This window comes from Diadema antillarum, unplaced genomic scaffold (assembly GCF_040938485.1).
Source record: "Diadema antillarum isolate AM-2024a unplaced genomic scaffold, OU_Dant_1.0 seq00000523_RagTag, whole genome shotgun sequence".
Lineage (NCBI taxonomy): Eukaryota > Metazoa > Echinodermata > Echinoidea > Diadematoida > Diadematidae > Diadema > Diadema antillarum.
In genome coordinates this window covers 1,488,714-1,509,617 of record NW_027271475.1, presented here as the reverse complement: position 1 = coordinate 1,509,617, position 20,904 = coordinate 1,488,714, and the positions used below count along the sequence as shown (strand labels likewise).

At 39.5% G+C, this 20,904-nt stretch overlaps 1 protein-coding gene across 1 annotated transcript in view; it reads left to right on the top strand.

Annotated features, from left to right (window-relative positions):
- The window catches only part of LOC139734363 (polycomb protein SCMH1-like), a 39,818-nt gene that overhangs the window by 2,665 nt on the left and 16,249 nt on the right, over positions 1–20,904 (top strand). The window contains exons 2-5 of the mRNA XM_071645155.1: positions 6,779–6,970; positions 10,457–10,527; positions 19,485–19,719; positions 20,499–20,587. Coding sequence (XP_071501256.1) covers positions 6,946–6,970; positions 10,457–10,527; positions 19,485–19,719; positions 20,499–20,587 — 420 coding nt within the window. The 5' untranslated portion in view covers positions 6,779–6,945. The remainder of the gene's footprint in view (positions 1–6,778; positions 6,971–10,456; positions 10,528–19,484; positions 19,720–20,498; positions 20,588–20,904) is intronic.

Below are 20,904 nucleotides of genomic sequence, written 5' to 3'. Positions count from 1 at the left end.
CCTGTACACATACTGCATTACTGCACAATGATTCTGTAGGGAACGATATGGGCTTTTGGGATCAATGATCAAGTGAAGATATGAAAATGTCACTATTTTCTCCCATATATCTTTGAAATTAACTCAAAGTATTGTAACAATTGGATATCACCAGTTATTATTTGAAGAGAGTTGTTGGCCATGGGGTCAAGGGTCAAAGGTCAAAGGTCAAGTAAAAGTGCTCAAATTCTCTTGTACTTGCTCTCTGAAACAATTTTTCGGAATGTAAACACTTGTCACACTTGTGGCCATGCCAAACTTTCAAACATCATTTCAAATTTTTTGCCAATCATGTGAAACTGTGGTCTCACATAAATGTCAAGATGTACAGTATGTACATGAACTATAGACCTACATGGTGTATATTTTATTGGGAGAACAATGCGATGTGGTGGAGGCATAATTTCTAGTATTTTTACTCGTCAGCCACAAAGAGCGTGTTTCTACTGAGCGATGAAAATTCAAAGTGATGCGAGGCGATGCGAAGTGATTCGCGGTGATACGTGGTGATGCGCAGCGATGCGCGGCGATGCGCGGTGACACCTGGAATTTTTCCTCAGTAGAAACAGATCGGGTAGTGGCCGATGCGCGGTGATGCGAGGTGCTCCGTCGTCCACCTTTTGAGGTAGTCGATGCACGGTGATGCGAGGGACGATTTTCAGTAGAAACACACCGGGTAGCGAAATTCGCGGTGTGCCGTAAAGTCTCGAATTATTGGGAGATTTCGCCCGCATTATTCGAATGGTCACACACCTGCTTTGCATTCACAGCGCTGACGTATCTTGCGTGTTGTACACATGCACTGCACAGTCTACACTGTGCAAGTGCTCACTTATTGTACTGCGTACTGTTACTTCTTGTTTCACGGCTTGCATGAACCACCAGATACAGTACACTAACTTGTTTCTTGTAGTTTGAATAAATTATATGTTGGAGAATATCGGCTGGAGAATGGATCTGCAGCGATTTTTTTATTTTCAAGTGACGGCAGATATGACACAAAGAAGTAACAATAGTGAGGGGCATTTCATTTTTGGACGCCAAAACAAAGCGGAATGCCGACAGAATGCTGTTATGTAGCCTTGCATGCTTCTTCTAGTTTGAGATGTTGCATCTCCTGAAACATTCGGCCACTTTCTCCTTCTCCAAGCAGCAGATTAAACGTGACTCCTGACTCTGACTGGCAGTGCAGTGAGAACAGCTAGTACAAAAGCGAAAATATAAATGCACATTTCACGTCCCGATCTAGTTTGTGCCGTCTTGATCATTTTGTTTTCCTTCCCATATCGCGCGACCTGCGACCACATCTGTAAAATACGCGACTTCCGGTTCACAGCAAATTGTTCTCTCCCATCTTTCCGCATCACCACGTATCACCGCGTATTTACCGCTCAGTAGAAGCAGTTCTGGTAGTCTTAAAATACGAGGTGATGCGGGGGACAAAATTCGCGGTGATGCGAGGTGATGCGAGGTGTCCCCAGTAGAAATACGCTCAAAGTGTCGCTGGAGGCATTTTACAAAGTATGTTTTTGGGTTGCCCTCCATCTGTCTGTCTTTCTGTCCATAATATACTGTACATGTACATTGTATAACATGTGTCTTTCCATTCATCCTCCTGCCCATAATGGATTTTGTGGATGACATAACTTAACAATTTTAGGAATCCATCAAATTTGACATATGATACCATATTTGCTACCCTGGGGTACCAAATGAAAATTCAACATTTTGTTGAATTTTTTTTTTTTTTCAGCGCTGTACCCTGGGTTACCAAAAAATGTGCATTAATAATATTTAGTATTATCATGCACAAGTACAATGCGTACAGTACAGGAACTATCACGGGAACGAGTGATAATGACAACGGGGGAGTTCTAGGATTATCTAACGTTAATGATTGTGTAATAAACATAACTGTAAAATCATAATAAAAATGATATTTTTTAATAGTTAGTGAAATTTGTGTTATCATTGTGATTAGATTGAAACACAAGTTGACATGGAAGTAAATCGGCATTGGGATCATTATTGCCGTGCCAATTTATGCCGTTGCTGATGATGAGAAAATAGTTGCCATGACAACATTTCACAACTCAGAACTGTATGATAATGGACACGAGATGACGCTACACAATGCCATACCCCAGGCTATGACGGTACCCTGGAGTATGGCATGCCGAATCAAATTATGTTATTAACAGTATGAGTGGATAAAGCTGTACCCATCTGGGTGCACCCTCTCAACTTCAAAGGTCATAGATCAAGGCCATATTCTAAAATGTTACTTTTTTCTGTAGGTCTGTAAACTGAGGAATGTTCGCATGCATTTTAATTTTGTGAATTTCGCGAGCGCCAACATTCGCGAAATTAGAATGCACGCAAAAGTTCTTGTCTACACAATATGCACTTATTATGCAGTTGCAATTCGCGAATATTTCATGTCGCGAGAAAGGTCATCGGCTCCAATTTGCGAAATTTTCATGTGATCGTGTTTTACAGTATCTCTGCAATGCCTGAAGATACAGTGTATTTTACATTGTATGTTCATGAAACTTTGTGTATTATGTACATATGTACACTTGTACATGTATTACCAGATAAGATTCTCTCTGGAAAGTTTTGGGTCATGGGGTCAAAAGGTCATGAAGTGAAAATGCTAAAATTTCACTTTTTTCCATATCCATAAGTAATGATTATCTCCAAAATGGCTCAAGGTATTGTCATGAAACTAGTACTTTTATTACATTGGCCTGACAATAATTCTCTTAGAAAGTTTGGGGTTATTGGGTCAAAGGTCAAGAGTTTAAGGTCAGGTTAAAATGCCATTTACAAATGCTGAAATTACACTTTCGTTGCTGACATGGTCTTGGAAATGACTTTGCAATGTTATTGTGGCATATTCATGCATTACTACAAAAGTATTCTGTAGGGAAAGAATTGGGCTGTGTGGTCAAAGGTTAAGTGAAAAGTCTGCTAAATTTGTACCATTTCTTCCATACTTTAAAATGGCTTGCAAAATATCTTATAAGTGAAAATTGAAGTGATTGTTAAATACTAAATGTGATTATAAAATATAGAAAGAGTTTTGTGCCATGGGGTCAAAGGTCAAATAAAAGTTGGTTCATGGAATGTACAACTAAATCAACACATGCTTGGTTTGTGCTGTCAAACTTTCAAATTGGTGTAATTTCGGTTTTCAGCCATTCCTGTGAAACTGTTTGAATCTCACATAGTAAAGATGTATAGGGCAAGTCCAAAATAAGTCCCCCTCAGAAGGCAAAATTTTGTATCTGCTCTATATTGTGTTTGATATCATTTTAAAGCTTAATGAGCTGAACTTTCAAATTCTATGAAGGAAAAATTGTATTTGATCACAATGCAAATTTATGCAGATTTCAAGGGCTTCATTGCATAATACATACATGTATGTGAAATATGTTACGTACATATGTATGTACTGTACCTATGTAATCCTCAGCGAAGGAGTCAAGTTAGTATTGTACATGCATATCCTTTGTGCAGAGTGGGTTCAAAGGCTTACCCTCAAGGTCAGGGTTCAAAGTTCAGTGAACTGAATTTAATCATATAATCCCTGGCCATGTGTCTGGCAGATTATAGAATGACATACAACTGTACAATATACAGTGTATACATTTAGTAGGTGTACAAAACATGAGAAAGTGGAGACTAGGTCATCTCTATGCTGCAGTCACATTTCAGGAGAGTGACCATTAGCCATGTGTCTTATCATCATGCGTTTTTAACTTTGTAAAAACTATGTCTGTCTCTGTCGTTGGCACACATCTGTTCTGATTGTTCATCATGTACTCATATTTCTCTGCCATACTCTAATCTGTCTGTTGTATGTACCGGTATGTCTCTTTCCCATACATTATCCTCGTCTTTCTTTCAGCTCCCTCTTTCCTCATTTTCCCAAGCTGTCTCCTGTTTTTGTGTTAATATCTCTCTCCCTTCCTCTCTGCCTATTGCCAAATCCACAATCATCTCGTGATGCAACGTACAGTAAGTTGAGGAATTCCGCATCACCCATGATCCCGTGCTCTCTCTTGTTGTCGAGTCAGGTGTTCCGAAGCAAACATGCTTTGATTTCAGCGCTGGAAAAAGGCGATGCAAGTCTTGAAGCTTGAGAGGATGAGTCACTTTGAAAGGGAAGGGGGTGTTGGATGGGTGGGGGTGGAGGGAGGGGGTTCAGGGGATGCATTTTACCCTTTGTGTACATAGGGAATAAGAGCTATAGATTCATGCACTCACCTTTTTAATAAAGTATGTATGGCTGGTTTTCTTTCTCTCTCATCACATTTCTTTCTATCTCTCTCTCTCTGCTCTCTTTTTTCCCTCTCTCTATCTCTCTGTCTGTCTGTCTTTGTCTCTGTTTACAGTCTGTCGAACTGTCTCCCTGCCTCCTGCTCTCACGTTTGATTTAGAACTACTGTAAAAGTGGAAATTTTCATGGTGTTGATATTTTCGCGCATTTCGTGCAACCAGAAACTAGCGCGAAAATAAAAACACGCTAATATTTTAGCTTGCCATATAACCGTGCGTGATGTCTTGATTCCACGGAATTGAAAACACTCGAAACTCTTCTTACCCGGCCAAGCGCGAAAAATTAGTTGCGCGAAAATATCCACTTTTACAGTACTTAAATGAATGCTTGTTTCAAGCTAGTCATCACACTGTGGCTGTTTTCATATGGTCGAGAAACATACATGTAATTGCAATGCTGATTTACAGTTACGATTACAATTACGATTAGTCAATCGTCCGTATGCATGAACGGGGAAGGCTTTGTGGATTCTGCAGTTTTATAATTTCAGAGCCAGTAGGGGAGGTGTGGCTTCTTTTTGAGTTCCCATTGGATCAATCACTCTTGCACTGTAGGTAGCATATTGTGTATGCTTTTATTGCAGTGTGAACATTTGAGGAGCACAGTTTTCCTGTGGAAGTGGTCAATAGGTCACCTTAAGCTCAGCCACCCCCCCCCCCCCCCCAAAAAAAAAAATGAATTGGAGGTCAATCCCTACACATGAATGTTTGTTCTATACATGTACATGACGGTCGTATAATTCTGGAAAATTGTGATTGGAAAACACCTCCTGACTGTCACTTGACTCACGACTGGAATTACGATTCCAATCCCTCTCAACGATTCCAGTTTGCATGTACAGCCAAAATGTGTCATTTGAGTCATGATTCTAGTAATGCATCATTAAAATTGTAAGTCAAATTCTGCACTCTCAGTATGTGTGAAAACAGCCTTTGTCACCCCAACTGGGTATAACTGTACATAGTCAAGAATGAAGCTGCTGGCAATATCTTTTGAATGAATCATGGCTTTTGATGATACACATGGCATCCCAAACGGTGCAATATACAATGTATCTGATTTGAAGCTACAGTGTATGATCAGTCTTGAGTGAGGCATGCGGATGAGTAAAGAATGAGTAATGACATTTTGAGAATGTTCAGAGAATGCTGGTTACTCAAAAGGAATACCCTTTTTTATCCTTCACACTATGGATAAAGAAGAGTCAGGCTAGTACAGTGTAATATGTGCACATCTACACTATATTGAACAAGTAATAGGTATGGTTTATTGATTCGTCTGAAGTATTTATGTCTTAATCACTTATTGTTAATAAGGGGGGGGGGGGGAGATACATATGTATGCCAATATCTTGCCCCCTTTGTAGCTATGTATTTTTCTTTGATTCAATGGCCTGTATGTAATGAAATATCTATTCTAACATCTACAACTTGACACATTTTGTTGAAATACAATACTATAATTTTACACTGCTTTTTTTTTTTTTTTCATAATTTGTCACCAAATGATTCAGGAAAATTTTGTGAACCTACATTGTGTGAGTGCCAGGGGCAAGTCCAAGTACATTCCATCAGAAATTCAGTTTCTTCACCAAAAGGCATTAGGGCTTGTGGTGTGCAGTTAACACTTCCTTTATGCTCCTGTCTTTCAAAGATTAGGAGAGGCACATGGGAAATCAGTATTAGAATGAATGGATAGGTAGAAGAACAATAGACTATATTAATTCTAAGAGATAAATGATGACGTGAATGTATTAGGGAATTGACACCTCGGTGAGTAATGAATGAAAAGAGAAAAGAGAGAGACTGAGATGTTGACAAAAGTCAGTAATTGTAGTGCAAGGATCAAAGGCTCATGGAGGCTGAAGTGGAGCAAAGCGAGAGTGGAGTGAAATGGAAGATAAGGGGGGAAAAGGAATGAGAGGGAGGTGGTGGTGGTGGAGGTGGTATTGGGGAGAGGAGGGGGGGGGGGGAGAATCTGTAATTCAGATTCACAGATCTGGAGTAGGGGAGGGTATCAATGACGGTTGTGTCATTCCCTGAATGACTCATCAGAGGTGGGGGGGGGGGGGGGGGAGGGGTGTGGAAGAGGAGAGTGACGAGTGATCTTTAATTCACAAGATTCATCTTGCGGAACACGCACGCTCCCCCTTTGTCCCCGAGATGGGGGAAAAGGTGGAAGCAGGGTATAAACTAGCTGGGCTCATGTAGGATACATTTGTCTGACGATCTCTGTAGCTAATAGTAATGTGTTTCACCAAGAGTCGCCCTGACACACCAGCAGCAAATCAATACTCCGCATCAAGCCACTCCTGCTGCTAAAAGCAACATCTTTACTTTATTGTTATTATTATTTTTTTTAGTGTGTGTGTGCATGTTTTTTTTTTATCTTCAGTAGCGTGACGGGGGTTTAAACTTCACTAGACCTTAGCCGGGAACTGCCTAGCGTCAAATCGGGTGGCTGAAGGAGAAATGAGGACACCCTGCGGAGAGGACGAAAGGAGTGCTCAGTGATCACATTTTAATCCAGGCAGTTGTCGGATACTCCAGCAGCTACGGACAATGGCAAAAGGTAGCAAAATCCCAGGTAAGCTTGGTACATACATGGGAAGGAAACTTGTGATTATTGATTTCCACTTTTTTTTTATTGACGTGTTTATAAGCATTTATGACTCAGAGAGATCTCAAGCATATTCCTGCTTTCATGTACTGTTGTACATTGTGGAGCACTCTGTGTCGACAGTGGCACAGTGATGTCTTGCAATAAGCAAACCTACATAAACTTCATGGGTTTTTTTTCACACCAGCTCCATTCAGTTGCCTGCAGAAAGCATTTTCACTCTAATTTATGGTATGCATGCTAGTATTACATACAGTATACACAATGTACAATGTATTTTCCCCTCTTCTTGGTTGAATGAATTTGATCAGCACTTTCCTACAATCATTGTGTACGTCATGTAACTTATGATTTCATGAATAGGCAATTGGTCAATAGCACAATCAGGGTATGCAATTGTGTAACAGGGCAAAAATGAAAAAAACTTGGTGAAAATGCATTTTTTGTTGTTTGTTGTAGCTGAGTGTTCAAATTTTCATTTCATGTAAAGAAAGAGTCAAAATTTTGCATTAAACTGCGCATAAATTAGCAGTTAAATTAGGGGTGTCGAATTACATTGAAATGACTAATATATTGGAAAAATTCATTAAAAAAAAGGAGAATGTTTTTTTCATCTGATATTGCTTTTAGATATTCCTGATAAATATCCCTTTCATTCACCACCAGCACATAGCCATGACATATCACAAAATATGAATGAATTTCATATTTTCACTTCTCGAAATGGATGATCAATTTTGTAGGCATTATTTTGAATTCAAATAAAACCTCTTTTACATATTTTATCATATTTCACTTTTGCCAAAGAGTGAAGAGGCGCAACTTGCAGGAATAGGTAACAGACATATAGCGGCCATTATTACAAATTTTTATGAAATTAGGGCTGGTACTTTGGAAGATATTATATTTTTCATCAAAAAATTATCTGTACAGTTTGACCTTGAATGTGTGCACAGTGTTTGGATCAATTCTCATATTTGTAAACACAGATAGAAGAATGAATGTGAGATTTATGATGACTTGAGTTGATATCCAAGCTGTGACACTCAAACAATGACATATTAAGCCAAAATACTATGTTTTTGCTTATGATATCTTTAGAAATTGAACAAGCATTGAAATATGAACACTGAACACTTATCATATGACCTTCATGCAGTATAACATGGGCGTGTATCGCACTTTTTTATGCTCAGCAATTTGTAAAAATATAAAAAAATAAGTTCCTATTGCTCAAATTTGCTAAAATTTTCACACAATAGATTTCTACATATGTACAATTCATGGTTAAAAAAAACAAGGATATTCAATAAGGGGAAAAGACTCTTTAAAGTAGTCGACTTAGGATATACCTCACTGAAAATACTGAAAAACGGCTGCACTTATTTTACTCAGCATTTGAAAATGGCTCAAAACTCAAAACTGGCTGAACATTTATTGGCAAACAATGCACCATATTGTAGTGTGTCTTCAGTACTTTCAGGAAAAGCAGAAAAATAGGCTGTTTCTCCATGTATACAAGGTTTTGTAGCTGTACAGCATGGGTTAAAAGGTCACAATGTCACAAAAATAAGCCAGCATTACACTCCTACCAGGATGGGACTTCAGACCTTATAACTTTCTCCAGCTGAAAGAACCACTGTTTTTTATTGCATGCAAGCAATGCCAGGAAAAAATCCATTAATTTGATACCAAACACATAGGGGTAGACTTAAAATATGGACCTCAAATCTTGATTTTACGGAAGTTGTAAAACGCTTTTTTTGACGCATTACGTGGGTTTTGGGGGACTTTTTGGTAATTAATCTTTAATAATTAACAGTAAATGAGAAGAAATTAGCTTTTGTCTTACCACATGTGATTACTGATGTCTTAGCATGCTGTATGTGAATTTTTAAGTCAGTTGGTGCATTCTTTTAGAAGTTACAATTTTTTAAAGTGAGAAAGTCACGATTGCATACCCTGATTGTGCTTATCACCAATTATGATGGTGATAATGATAATGATTAATGTAGTTTTGATTATAACATTATTATTATTATTATTATCATTATTATTATTATTATTATCACCATTGATACAATTATTTACAGCAATAATATTGAAAATATTAATCATTATGATAAGTATTAATTTGCTATTTTCATCATTTTTACCATCATTTATTAAACTAGTATCATATGGATATTACTCTTTGTCATGTACATTGTACATATCAAATTGTTGAAGAAACTAATGGTTGGTTATTACCAAATTGCTTTTTAACTTTTAGTTTATGCAAGAGTAGTGTGACTTTTCCATAAAAAGAATTCTGCTTTAAACATCACTCACTTTCTGCAATGCACATGGACTATTGTACTAATACTCTTTGCTGCACATTGTAAATAGATTGTCACCCTAATGATGTTTGTGGCTAGATGAAAGACTAGACAGCAATTTGTGATGTCACAGTAGGGCAACAATATCAAGAACATTTTGAGAATATTCAACATTTCATTTTTCCAGCATAATGAAAGAACGCTTTATTATATTGTAATTATTATTATTGTTATTATTATCATTATTATTATTATTGTTATTATTATTATTTCTATTATCATTATTATTGTTATTATTATTATTATTATTATTATTATTATTATTATTATTATCATTATTATTATCATTATTATCACAATTATTACCTCCGCCAAGGAGGTTATGTTTTTGGCGGCATTGGTTTGTTTGTTTGTTAGCCTGTTTGCCAAAGAGCTCAAAAAGTTGAGAACAGATTTGGATGAAACTTACAGGAAAAGTTTATAATGGCACACGAAACAGATGATTTAATTTTGGTAGTGATCTGGGAATTTTTATGAATTTTTGAAGGATTTTTATATCTTTTACCAAATAGAGCCAATGAACTTGGGAGTTCAAGTTGTGCATTTTTGGAGTTTGCACATGCGCACTAAGGCGCGTGCTCTGCTCAAGGCGCCGCCGCGCAGCAGGAAACTGATGAGGTACGGTAATCACAAGACCAGCTTTTTGGGGGGCGATTTTCAGAATGCGTGTATGGATGGAAATGAGCTGCTTGGCCGAGGTCTGTGCTCTCAGAGTGCTTTTCCAGTTATTTTTCAAAATAAGACATCAAATGTAGAAGAACAATATAGTGAAGCACACTTGTAGTACTGAATAATTACAGTAGCTGTAGGGAGCAACATTCTTCATGTCTGTGGCATAATTAACCCGTTGAGGACGAGTCCCGAGTATACTCAGGCAGGTGTCTATGCAAAATGCCTGTCATAGCAAAATCAGTTCAGCCTCACCGGTTAAGATACGAATGTATTTGGTTTCAAATGTACAAGTTTCTCATTTGAAATTGGAAATACACTGTATTATCAAGGTGTGCAAAGCTCTTTTGAGAAATGATACAATGTCTTGACCAACTTTCTGCGATGTCATCTTTCCCTGAAATAGAGACGTACGACTGGGACATCTACCTTAAGGAGACAAGTGCTATCTGCGCCCCTCAAAGCTTCTTCAAACAGGTACCATATGTCCACCCATAAAATGAAAAGCAGTTAGCATTATACTCTTCCAGTGTTAATGCCTCTACCCCAAATGTTATGTTTCTCATTTATCCTTATAGTACAGTCTACTATGTCAGAATATTGGATCCCGTGAGATTTTCGTGCCAAAATTGATTTTTTTAGCTAACTTGGTCAATTTGGGGGTGCTGAATCCAAAAAACTTTGGTTCCATTTTTTTTGACCACGTCTTCAGGCGCCATTTTGAATTTCAAAATGGCCGCCATGGTGAAATGTATTTTGGCCCATATTTCATGTTGCAAGCATAACAGAAGGTTCAAATTTGAGGCAAAACACTTGCTTATGATGTCAGACATCCTGTCATATGATTTTATGAAATTGTGAATCATTTTGATAGGTCTCCATCTTGAAATTCAAAATGGCCGCCATAGATAAACATAATTTGACTCATATCTTAGGTTACAAGCAATTTACAAGGTTAAAACCTACAAGAATATCAACATTTATGATGCCAAACATTCTCTGAGAAAAGCACATCCTGTATTTGATAGGTCATTCAGATTGGCAGCCATCTTGAAATTCAAAATGGCTGCCAGAGCACATGATATTCAACCCCTATTTTGGCGTTGAAGGCACGTTAAAACACAAATGCGATCACGTTGGCATGCTCATGTTAAAATATCACTTCACTGGACACAATGTCATGAGTACTGCTTATTGTAAGTATATGCCTCCATGTTGGAATACAAAATGGCTGCCATGTGGGGAAACATTTAAAGGCATGGTATATGGCTTAAACCTGGGAAAGTTAGTTGTTACGATGACTACCAATAGTACCTCCTTATGACATATTGACATTATAGACTGACATACTTACAATTATAATTAGAGTGACTGAAATTTTTCTTATGATGGCTTAATTGCTGAGTTTCAATAAAACAAAAGTCCCTAGGGCCTATTTGTCATACTCTTACAACTTCATAGTCACCTAGTCAACGTCTTCTGGGCTCTTCACGTCATAGTCCTGTGTGTTTTCACAGTCAGAGCACTTACACAGGGCTGTGCACGGCAGAAGGTTCTTCTTGCAGGAACAATGACTTGTGCATTCCTTGCGACACGAACATTTGACCAATTCCATGACCGCCTTTGGTGCAGGAAGCTCCAGACACTTAGTTGCACAGAGAACACCCTCTGGAGACACCTCCCATCCATTCCCCTGTAGTGGAGGCACATTAGGTTGTGGAACTTTGTACCCTTTGTTGACTCTGGCTACCAAGTTTGCTCTCTGGATGTGTGGTATCAAGGCTCCGAGGGTAGGCGGGAGCTTTTCTGCCTCAAGATTTTTTGCCCTGAATAGCTCCCATCTGAGTTCACTCACTTTTGTTGCTTTGCTGTTTTTGGCATAAATCTTGCACACAAAGTCCTCCAAAACAGATGACACACTGTCCACGTTGAAATTGTCCTCACCCAACATTTGGAGGGCATTGACTATGTCACATTCTGACTCAAGGCTCAGATAGTGCTTGATCCATCTGCTCTTTGATATGCCCGCAAATTTTCCACCCCAATCTGCGCCGCTGAAGGCATGAAGACCAAGGAGACCTTTGCTCTTTGCGCATCCAACTACACGACATCTCTCTGTAATGTCAATTGTACGCTTGGCATTTCCTCTTCCGGTGATGAAGCATATATGACCCTCGGTGCTGTACGTGGAGCAAAGATCCATCAGGTAAATGAAGACGTCAGTGTCTGGGGAATAAATGTCAATATCCCTGATATTACCTGCTGCTCTTGAGATAGCATCCAGTACATGCAGTGGAATGATGGTATCCGCTTCCTCGTGTGTATGATGAGCGGCTTTTGGATCAAACACATCTGGCTTGTTGGAGTATGCTGAATTCCCGTAGACGACAACTATGCTTTTGCCGCTATCAGCATACTCGCGGAGAACAGCCTTGCCAAGATATTCTGTCAGCTGGGACTTGGTGTGATTATGAGACAGAAGAGTTTTGAGAGAGACTAATCTGATGTTTGTTGAGTCCTTGATGTCAAACTTCACTTGCTGAATACCTGCGGCCCTTTTGCCTCGGGTTTGTTCCTTTAGAGAGTCATCAATGTACCTGTCAAAGATAACACGCACTTCACTGTAACTGGATGCAAGTTTATTGATGCTCCTAACGAAGGCATCAGCAAAGTCAGAGCAGTCAACCATTGATGGGGACTTCTTAATGGCCTGGACAACTGCCATGGCATCAATGATGCACACTTTGTCTCTTTCCTTGTCTTTCTCTGACTTGGTCTGTGTGTCAAGTGGAATTGACTGCTCACTGTTTTGGCCTTCTGGCTGACTGTTTGGCTCAGCTTCATGGGTTTCTATGGCATGAATAAATGAGCTTTTGTCTGTTGGAATGAGGAGCAGTCCATCTGAGGTGAAGAGTGATCGCGGAATCACTGAGAATTCATACTTTCCAATCGTATCACCCAATGACTGAATCATGCCAGGTCTGGACTGTTGGACAACCAGAAATCTTGCGAGAAGTTGGCGATCCTCTCTCAGCTTAATGAGCTTGGCCCCAATCTTGCATTGTGTCTTTTTCTTACAAGAGCTGAATGTCTTCAGTTTGGCCTTTCTCATTGGGTCCCAAATAGATTTTGTGGCTGATGATTCAACTATTCTCTCAGATACAAATTCTTGGAACATGACTTTTCCTCGTTCATCTCTTTCTAGAATGTCTCCTTTGAACGCTTCCGGTACCTGCATGTTAGACACCATATTCATCAGTTTCATTGACTTGCTTTCAAATGGATTGCCCTCGCAGTGACGTAAGATGGCTTTCTTAATAGTTGAAGAATTCTGATGCATGCGGAGAGCTACAGAACCACTGAGCTGATAATGCTCCTTCGTAGATACAGAGTCATTTGAGGCACAGCAGTAAGCATTCCGAAAGTCTTGAATGAGGATGACCAGCTCAGGGGCAATCAGGAAAAACCTGCTCAGTGCTTCCTCATTCTGTGTTATTCCTGTAATACCCCCAGCAACCTTGAGTTCCCTGATGAGTTGTTCTAATGTTTGGTCAACAAACAAGTTTGTGAATGGGATGCCTGATTTAGAGACCATGAAGTTTCCTGCCTTCAGTGCATCCCATGTCACAGGATCAGATGTTTTCAATGATTGCATTTGAGTGAGGTAGACTGGTACGAGTCTGGCATACTTGTACAAATCGTGTGCAAAGTAGTACTTGACCTGGTCTTCAACGGACGCGAGATGCAGTTCCCAGTCGCCCTGCCTGCTTGCTCGAATCAAATGTAGCAAACTCTCAACCTGCTTCATGTAGTTCAGAAGAAACTTTGCCATCTCGCCATTCTCTTGGCTGACTGCGGTTTGAAGATGCTCTTTAATCAATGCAGTAATCTCCCCAAAGGCCTTGTTGATGTCATTGTGTCTCTCATGTAGCTTCTTGCGAAGTTCCTCACATTTCAGGATCATTGTGTTTAAGTGTTCATGATGCACTGATGCTTCAAACATGAGATCAAAGCACGCCATACTATTGGTCATGTGGAATTCTACACCACGTTTGAACCACTTCCCTGTGAATATTTGGCGGATCGTTGAGGGAGAGAAGAGACCTGATTCAATGCTGATGGATTCCAGACCACTGTCCTCAAGATACTTTGCAATTGCATGCAGTGATGCGAAGCAGGCATGGAGTTCACCAATTCGAAGTATCCAATTCTTGTTCCCTGTGGAAGATTGCAGCTTGATTGCTCTCTCATACAGGTCAAGGTCAAGAGTGATGACTGTTTTATGATGAGGGCCAACCACAAAGGCTGATATCCCTTGAGCAAGACTAAGGACCGTGAAGAGGGTTGAATAGTCGGTTGGGGGTCGGCGTAAGAGAGGAGCAACGATTGCACTCTTTGTCACAGATTGATCTCCTTTCTGTTGTGACTGCACAAGTAGAGAATTTGTGGCTGCCCAGGTCGGTACTATAGTTTTTTTCAGTGCTTTGGCAGATGATTTTACACCTTCAGAAGGTTCGGTCTTGCTTAAGTCATTCTTTTCAGGTAAAAGACCTATGATCTGCTTATCAGAAACATCCACTCTTGAAGATGTCACTTCCTCAGATTGTCCATTGTCTGCATCAAAGGAGTGTTCCAAAGTTGCAGTCGAAGCGACCGACTGCAAGGATCTTTCATCAGGTTGGGTGTCACTGATTTCATCACTGTGACTATGTAGGTTAGTCTTCTCATCATTACAATGTTCTGTAAGCGGCAAATGATCATCAAGAGGCTCAGTCAGTTGAACGATGTTAGTGTGAGGAGATTTCTCTGCAACAGCAGGGTATGTTTTACTGGAGCATACAGTGGTATTGACTCTGTCAGAAAACGAAGCCATGAACCATGCCCTGTCATACATCTCATATTCCCTGACAACATGTTGGTAGGAGTCAAATTCAAATGAATTGGCAGTTACTGTTTTGGCTTCAAGGGATGGTGGATGGTGTAGTTTGATATCTACATCGATAGATCTGACATCATCTGGTATGCGAAGTGGGTGACTGACTGGGAGGCCAGTGGTACTGTCACTAGCACTGTCCTTGTTCTGATTGATTACCAGAATGGTACCATGTAATGTGTTCTGACCATCCGCTGTGTTTTCAAGAAAGTCGATATTGTCCGCTGCGAAAAAAACAGACTTTCCTTTCTCAATGAAGGATGGCAGGCAAAACCCACCAGATGTCATCATTCTTTCTGCAACACCACTGGCAATCCGCTTTTCGATTTGCACCACTCTTTCATATGAAGATCCAATGTGCAATTGTGACAGAAGATCAACCAGATCCTTGCTTCTTGTCTTCTTGTGTATTGTTAGTGCCAAACCCACTGACAAGGGAGTTTCAGTCCTTCTTCTGAACTCGGCGTCTGATTCGGGTGAATACGCTGCTTGGCGGTCCGTTTTGAAGTTAAGCATGACTTGCTGGGACACAAGATTGACTGCCTTTTTTGACGATTGGCTACGCTTTCCCTTGATGCCAACGTATTTTGTGCCGAACAGAACCCAACGAAGAAAACTGGATAGAAGAGTAGGGGGCTGAAACTCTGACATCGACTGGGAACCTGTAAACTTCCATTCAGATGATGACGCAAGTTCCTTTCTCAGTATCTTAGCAGCTTTTGCCAGACATTTAACATCAGCTTCTCCCATTTGTTGCTCATGAAGATCCAGAACAGTTTTTCCTAGCAGTTTGTCACTTACAAGAAGTTCACTCTCATTGACTCGATGTGATTTTACGAACTTCACTCCTTCAATGTTTTCAGCTATCATTGCCTTGAGATGTTTTTTGTGGTGGAATGATCCAGGACCAATGTCGTTGTCAGCAAGGATAGAAATGAATAACTCATTGACTTCATTCATCGTCACAGTATGTCCTTCACTCAAAGAACATCTGACAGCATTCAATACGTCAATGTCAGCAATATTTTTGACAATGCTTTCGTTGGACTTCATCGTTGAGTTGGAATAACTTTGTACCTTGCGTTCGTGATCTCTAAGACAGTTTCTGTGGTACATCAAGTCAAACGCAGCACAGTCGGAGGGCTCATTGACATGAGCTAAGGCCACACGAACTCTCTCATCTTTAGTCTTTGATTTGATGAGCATGAACCTACTTCCCATAGATTCTGTTTCTACCCTATGTAGTTCGCCACCAGTTGCATTTTTACATTGAAACACACAACTCTTGACATTGGATGCGGAGCTGGATCTTCTCAGTCGACCTGGTGCATCTTTGTTACATGATGGTGACACTGATCTTGAAGGCCGTCCTTTCTTTGGCGGCCCTGGCAACGTTGCTGATGACGATGATGATGATGCATCAAGAAACCTTTTCTCTGCCCTTTTCAGCTTCTCATTACTTACAATCTGTTTGTAACATGCCCAGTGAAAAACAGACTTGAAATACTGTTCATCTGTGAGACTGGCTATTCTTTCCCGCACAGGAGAAATGTTAGTGTCCCCAAACACCGAGCGTTGGTTTGAAAAGTCTTTGAGCTTTTCTAGGGATGACTTGGTTGGTTTTAGGTTTATTTTTGCTGATTCATCACCTTGCCCACATATGATACACTTATTTGAATTTTCGCTTGAGGCATCCATCTTCTCTTCACTCAAGCCTGGAGGCGCATCTGCTGGGAGAATGATGAGCGTTGGTTGTTTCTCATTTCAACCAAACTGATGAAGTCATAACAAAGCTATGTAGTTGTTGTAAACGCGGCGAAACAAACAAAGAAATCATTTTGATGCCTGCGTTTGTCAGACACCATATTCACTGACTTTATTAGACTTCTTGTAAGTTTGGAAGACCTTTTACTTCAGTCTTTCATAAATCATTAACTGTTATATTGGCTCCATTGAGAAACTAAAGTTGCTTCCCATCTTATTCTATAAAGAATTACTCAGATCAGTTGCTCTACATTTTAAAAAATGGTTTTGAAAAACTCACTCCTGCAGGAAAATTTGTTCCAGCAACACACATATGCAGTACAATTAACATTTCATTGATTATGACTTTGTGCCATCTCTCTACACAATGGGTAACTCTCAACAATATGCTCAAAGCAAACAAACAAATGAAATACAAGACAGCAGGCACACATGTAACGATATCTAGAGAAACTTATCAAATTGTCATCTAATTATGAAGAAATTAAAATAGATGTTCAAAATTTAGTTACCTCTTTAGACCACGTGGCATGATGAAATCTATTGAACAGAGGTCAGTATTGAAGATCCTTGCAGCTACAGTCGCCAAGTAGTGAATGTACCGAGGGATTTTGAAAGGGAATGTACACTATGTGCAAGCACAGACACCAGCATGGGCAAAATCATGAGCAAGGAGGAATCACCAACCTCCTTGGCTGAGTAGTACTGATGATGTGAACTCCCATTGGCAGGCACACATTTTTAGTGTGATATTCTGTGCATTAGTATCATGACATAAATCACAGGTATAACAGGTGTTTAGCATCAGAGCACACTGAAGTGTTATATAATGCTTGCAACTCCAAACACTGGTTTGTTTGTCCTAATCCTTTTGGGTCAGCGATTGTTTTGTTTTTGACCAGCACCTTCAATCAATGACTTTTTTTTTTGAAATGTCTCACCCGTAGGCTAAAATGTATACATTTTGCTTTGTATGGCAACCATTTTGAATCACAAAATGGCTGCCTAACTTCTGCATGACCTGAGAAAGATGTAACTAGCCAATGTTATCATGCAGCTACAAAAGAGCATGGCTATTCCCTCAAAATGCATTTTTCAAGGGTGCTCACAACTAGTACAGGTGAGTAAATAGGATGTTTTCTATGGTGGCCATTTTGAATTTTAAGATGGCGGACAATCAGAATGATGACTACTAGGTTCAGAAAAGATGTATTAAACTCTCTGGCATCATTAACATGAGTACTAACCAGAATTTGGAGCTTATACAATGCTTCTAACCTGAAATATGAGTAATAAGACACGTTGCTTCAGCGGCCATTTTGAATTTCAAGATGGCGGCCTATCTAAACAATCCATAATTTTGCAAAAAGATGTATCATAATGTCTTGCATCATAAGCATGCTCTTTGCACCAAATTTGAACATTCTATGATGCTCCCAACATGAAATATAAGACAAATATACAATTTGCTATGGCGGCCATTTTGAAATTCAAAATGGCGGCTGAAGACGTGATTGAAAAAAATGGAACCAAAGTTTTTTGGATTCAGCACCCCAAAATTAACAAAGTTAGCCAAAAAAATCAATTTTGGCACGAAAATCTCACGGGATTACATAGTAGCCTCTACTATTAGGGACATTCTTAGCACTGGTTTAAAGTCAAAGGTAGAAAATAAAGTTTACAAATTAAATGAAAGTCTTGTTTGAATTCTGTGTTTGAATTCAAATGTCACTTCCCACTTTTGCAGCAAGAGTATACTTTAGGATCACCTGCAGAAATGCTAGTTGAATCTGAAGTCATTTTCAGTGCAGGGATATATTATAATAAAAATTTTAGATACCGATGTGTGCAGCAAATTCAGAAGCTGTCCCTTTGGGTGCTGTTGTCATTCAAATTATTTATTTGATATTTGCATTCATTTATTTACTTCTTTATCTATTTTTACTTGGAATTTCTATGCCCTAATTTCTTTGTTTTTTTCCCTGTTTGAAAAAAGACAAATGTATGAAAACTCAAAGTATGCCAGTACTGTATGTCTTACGGCTGGTACATTTTAAATGGATTGTGCCTTTACCAGTATCCCATTTAATATTGTAATTAGACTGGTAAAGCAAACTTGAAAAGCCTTGGTCATGATTAAAGCACAAATTCAGACATTGCAACATATTTAGGGTAAATTCAAGAAGGATTTATCATCTAGTATCTCACTTTTCTATGTGAGACTATCAGCTTTTTTATAGGAATACCACTGTGTTACAGCATGATTCAATAGCAAATAATGGGCTAATTTGTGGCGTAGACATTGATTTTGTCTTTCCTGTCTGTGATCATGAATAGTAAGTTGTGATGCTTGCTGATAGTTTTGTTTGGTACTCTGCCATTTACCCTCGTTCATTTACTTGAAAAATTAATGTGTGGCAAAAATACCAAAGCACAGCTGGAGAGGTCTTATAAAATGACTTAAGCTATGGGCACATGGGTAGCAATAACCTTTCTTTTTTTATCTCAGTTGGTTAGGGGCACTTCACTCATTTTCAGAGCAAAAGTATATATGTAAAGCTTTACGTAACCTCTTAACCTAAAGAATGACCTTTCTTCTGCTCATGCGCAAAGTGGAACCTGGAACTGGCTTAGGTTCTTTGTTCATGCCAAATTGCCTTATGAACCATCACTCATCGGAAGACAAATTTATTAATTTTTGTGACATTGACACAATTACCAACTGCATATTTTTCAGAGTTCAACCCCGCCCGAAAATGAGTTCAAGCTGTACATGAAGCTGGAGGCCCTTGACCCGCGAAATGTGACCTCCACATGCATCGGGACGATTGTCGGGATGATTGGGCCGCGGCTGCGGTTGCGGCTGGACGGCAGCGACAACAAGAACGACTTCTGGAGGCTGGTGGACTCAGCCGACATCAAGCCCATCGGCTGGTGTGAGAAGCATGGAGGAATGTTACAGCCCCCGCTAGGTTGGTGTAAACATTTATTGAAGTAAAGCATCTGTCAGGGTTTAAAACCAAAATATGTTTTTGTTTTTGTTTTTTGTTTTTACTTTGCATTGTTGTTTTTTTATGTGTTTGGGTTGTCCATCATTTTGTAAATGATTTTTGGACAACTTTAAGAACCGTTGAGATATCCATATAAAGCTGTGCCTACTAACTTTTGGCCCACACACTCAAGGTCAAAGGTCATAGATCAAGGTAAATGCTGGAATTTCACTATTTCCCCCTATATCTGTGCAATGCCTATCGAAATGTATATATATGAAACTTAGTTTTTATGTGCTAATAGCCAGATTAAGATTGTCGTGGGAAAGTTTTAGGTCAGGAGGTCAGAGGTCAAAGGTCAAGTGAGAAAGCTAAAATTTCACATTTTTCCACCATGTATCTCAGATATGGCTATTCATGAAATGTAGCACATATAAATTATACAAAAATTGCTTATCACTGGTTCTCTTTGGCAGTTTTGGGCCATGAGTTTTGTTGTTGTTGCAGTTGTTGTAGAGGTTGACAGCTCAATTCATTCCTTGACTCCTTCGAGAGAACCTTGCACAGACCAATATATTAATGTGCTTTATGTAGATGTAAAGACAGCTTAATTCGTTTCTTCCTAATTAGCAGTCGACAACCAAAATAATTGTGTCACGCGCATCAATAAAAAGAAGTGATCTTAGTTGAGTGAGAATTAACTCCCTTTATGTGACATCAGCTTGCCAAACCTTGGTATGCTCCGATCGTTCCATTCACAGGTTTCAGAATGAATGCATCGTCCTGGCCAATGTTTCTCCTGCGCACCTTGAACAACGCCAGCATTGCACCAGCCAAAGCCTTTAAAAAGGTGAGTAACCAGTATCTGTGAGGTCACAAAGGATGTCATAAGACTGTCTGTGTATGGCCAAGTCAAGCCAATGCAGGAAATACTAATGGTCTTGATGCCACCAGCAGTGCCCTGATTAGTCCATTTTTTTTCCACCAAGTTGCCATTCCTAGCCCCATAAATTGTATTTGCTGACCCCAGGAACTGCACAGGCATCATTACCTTTTGAAGAGGGGGTCAGGCTTTGCAGGAAATGATTTGACACTCTCAAAGAATTAAAAAAAAAACAACAACAACCCCAAAGTTATTCACATCATGATTGAGGACATAGAGAATTT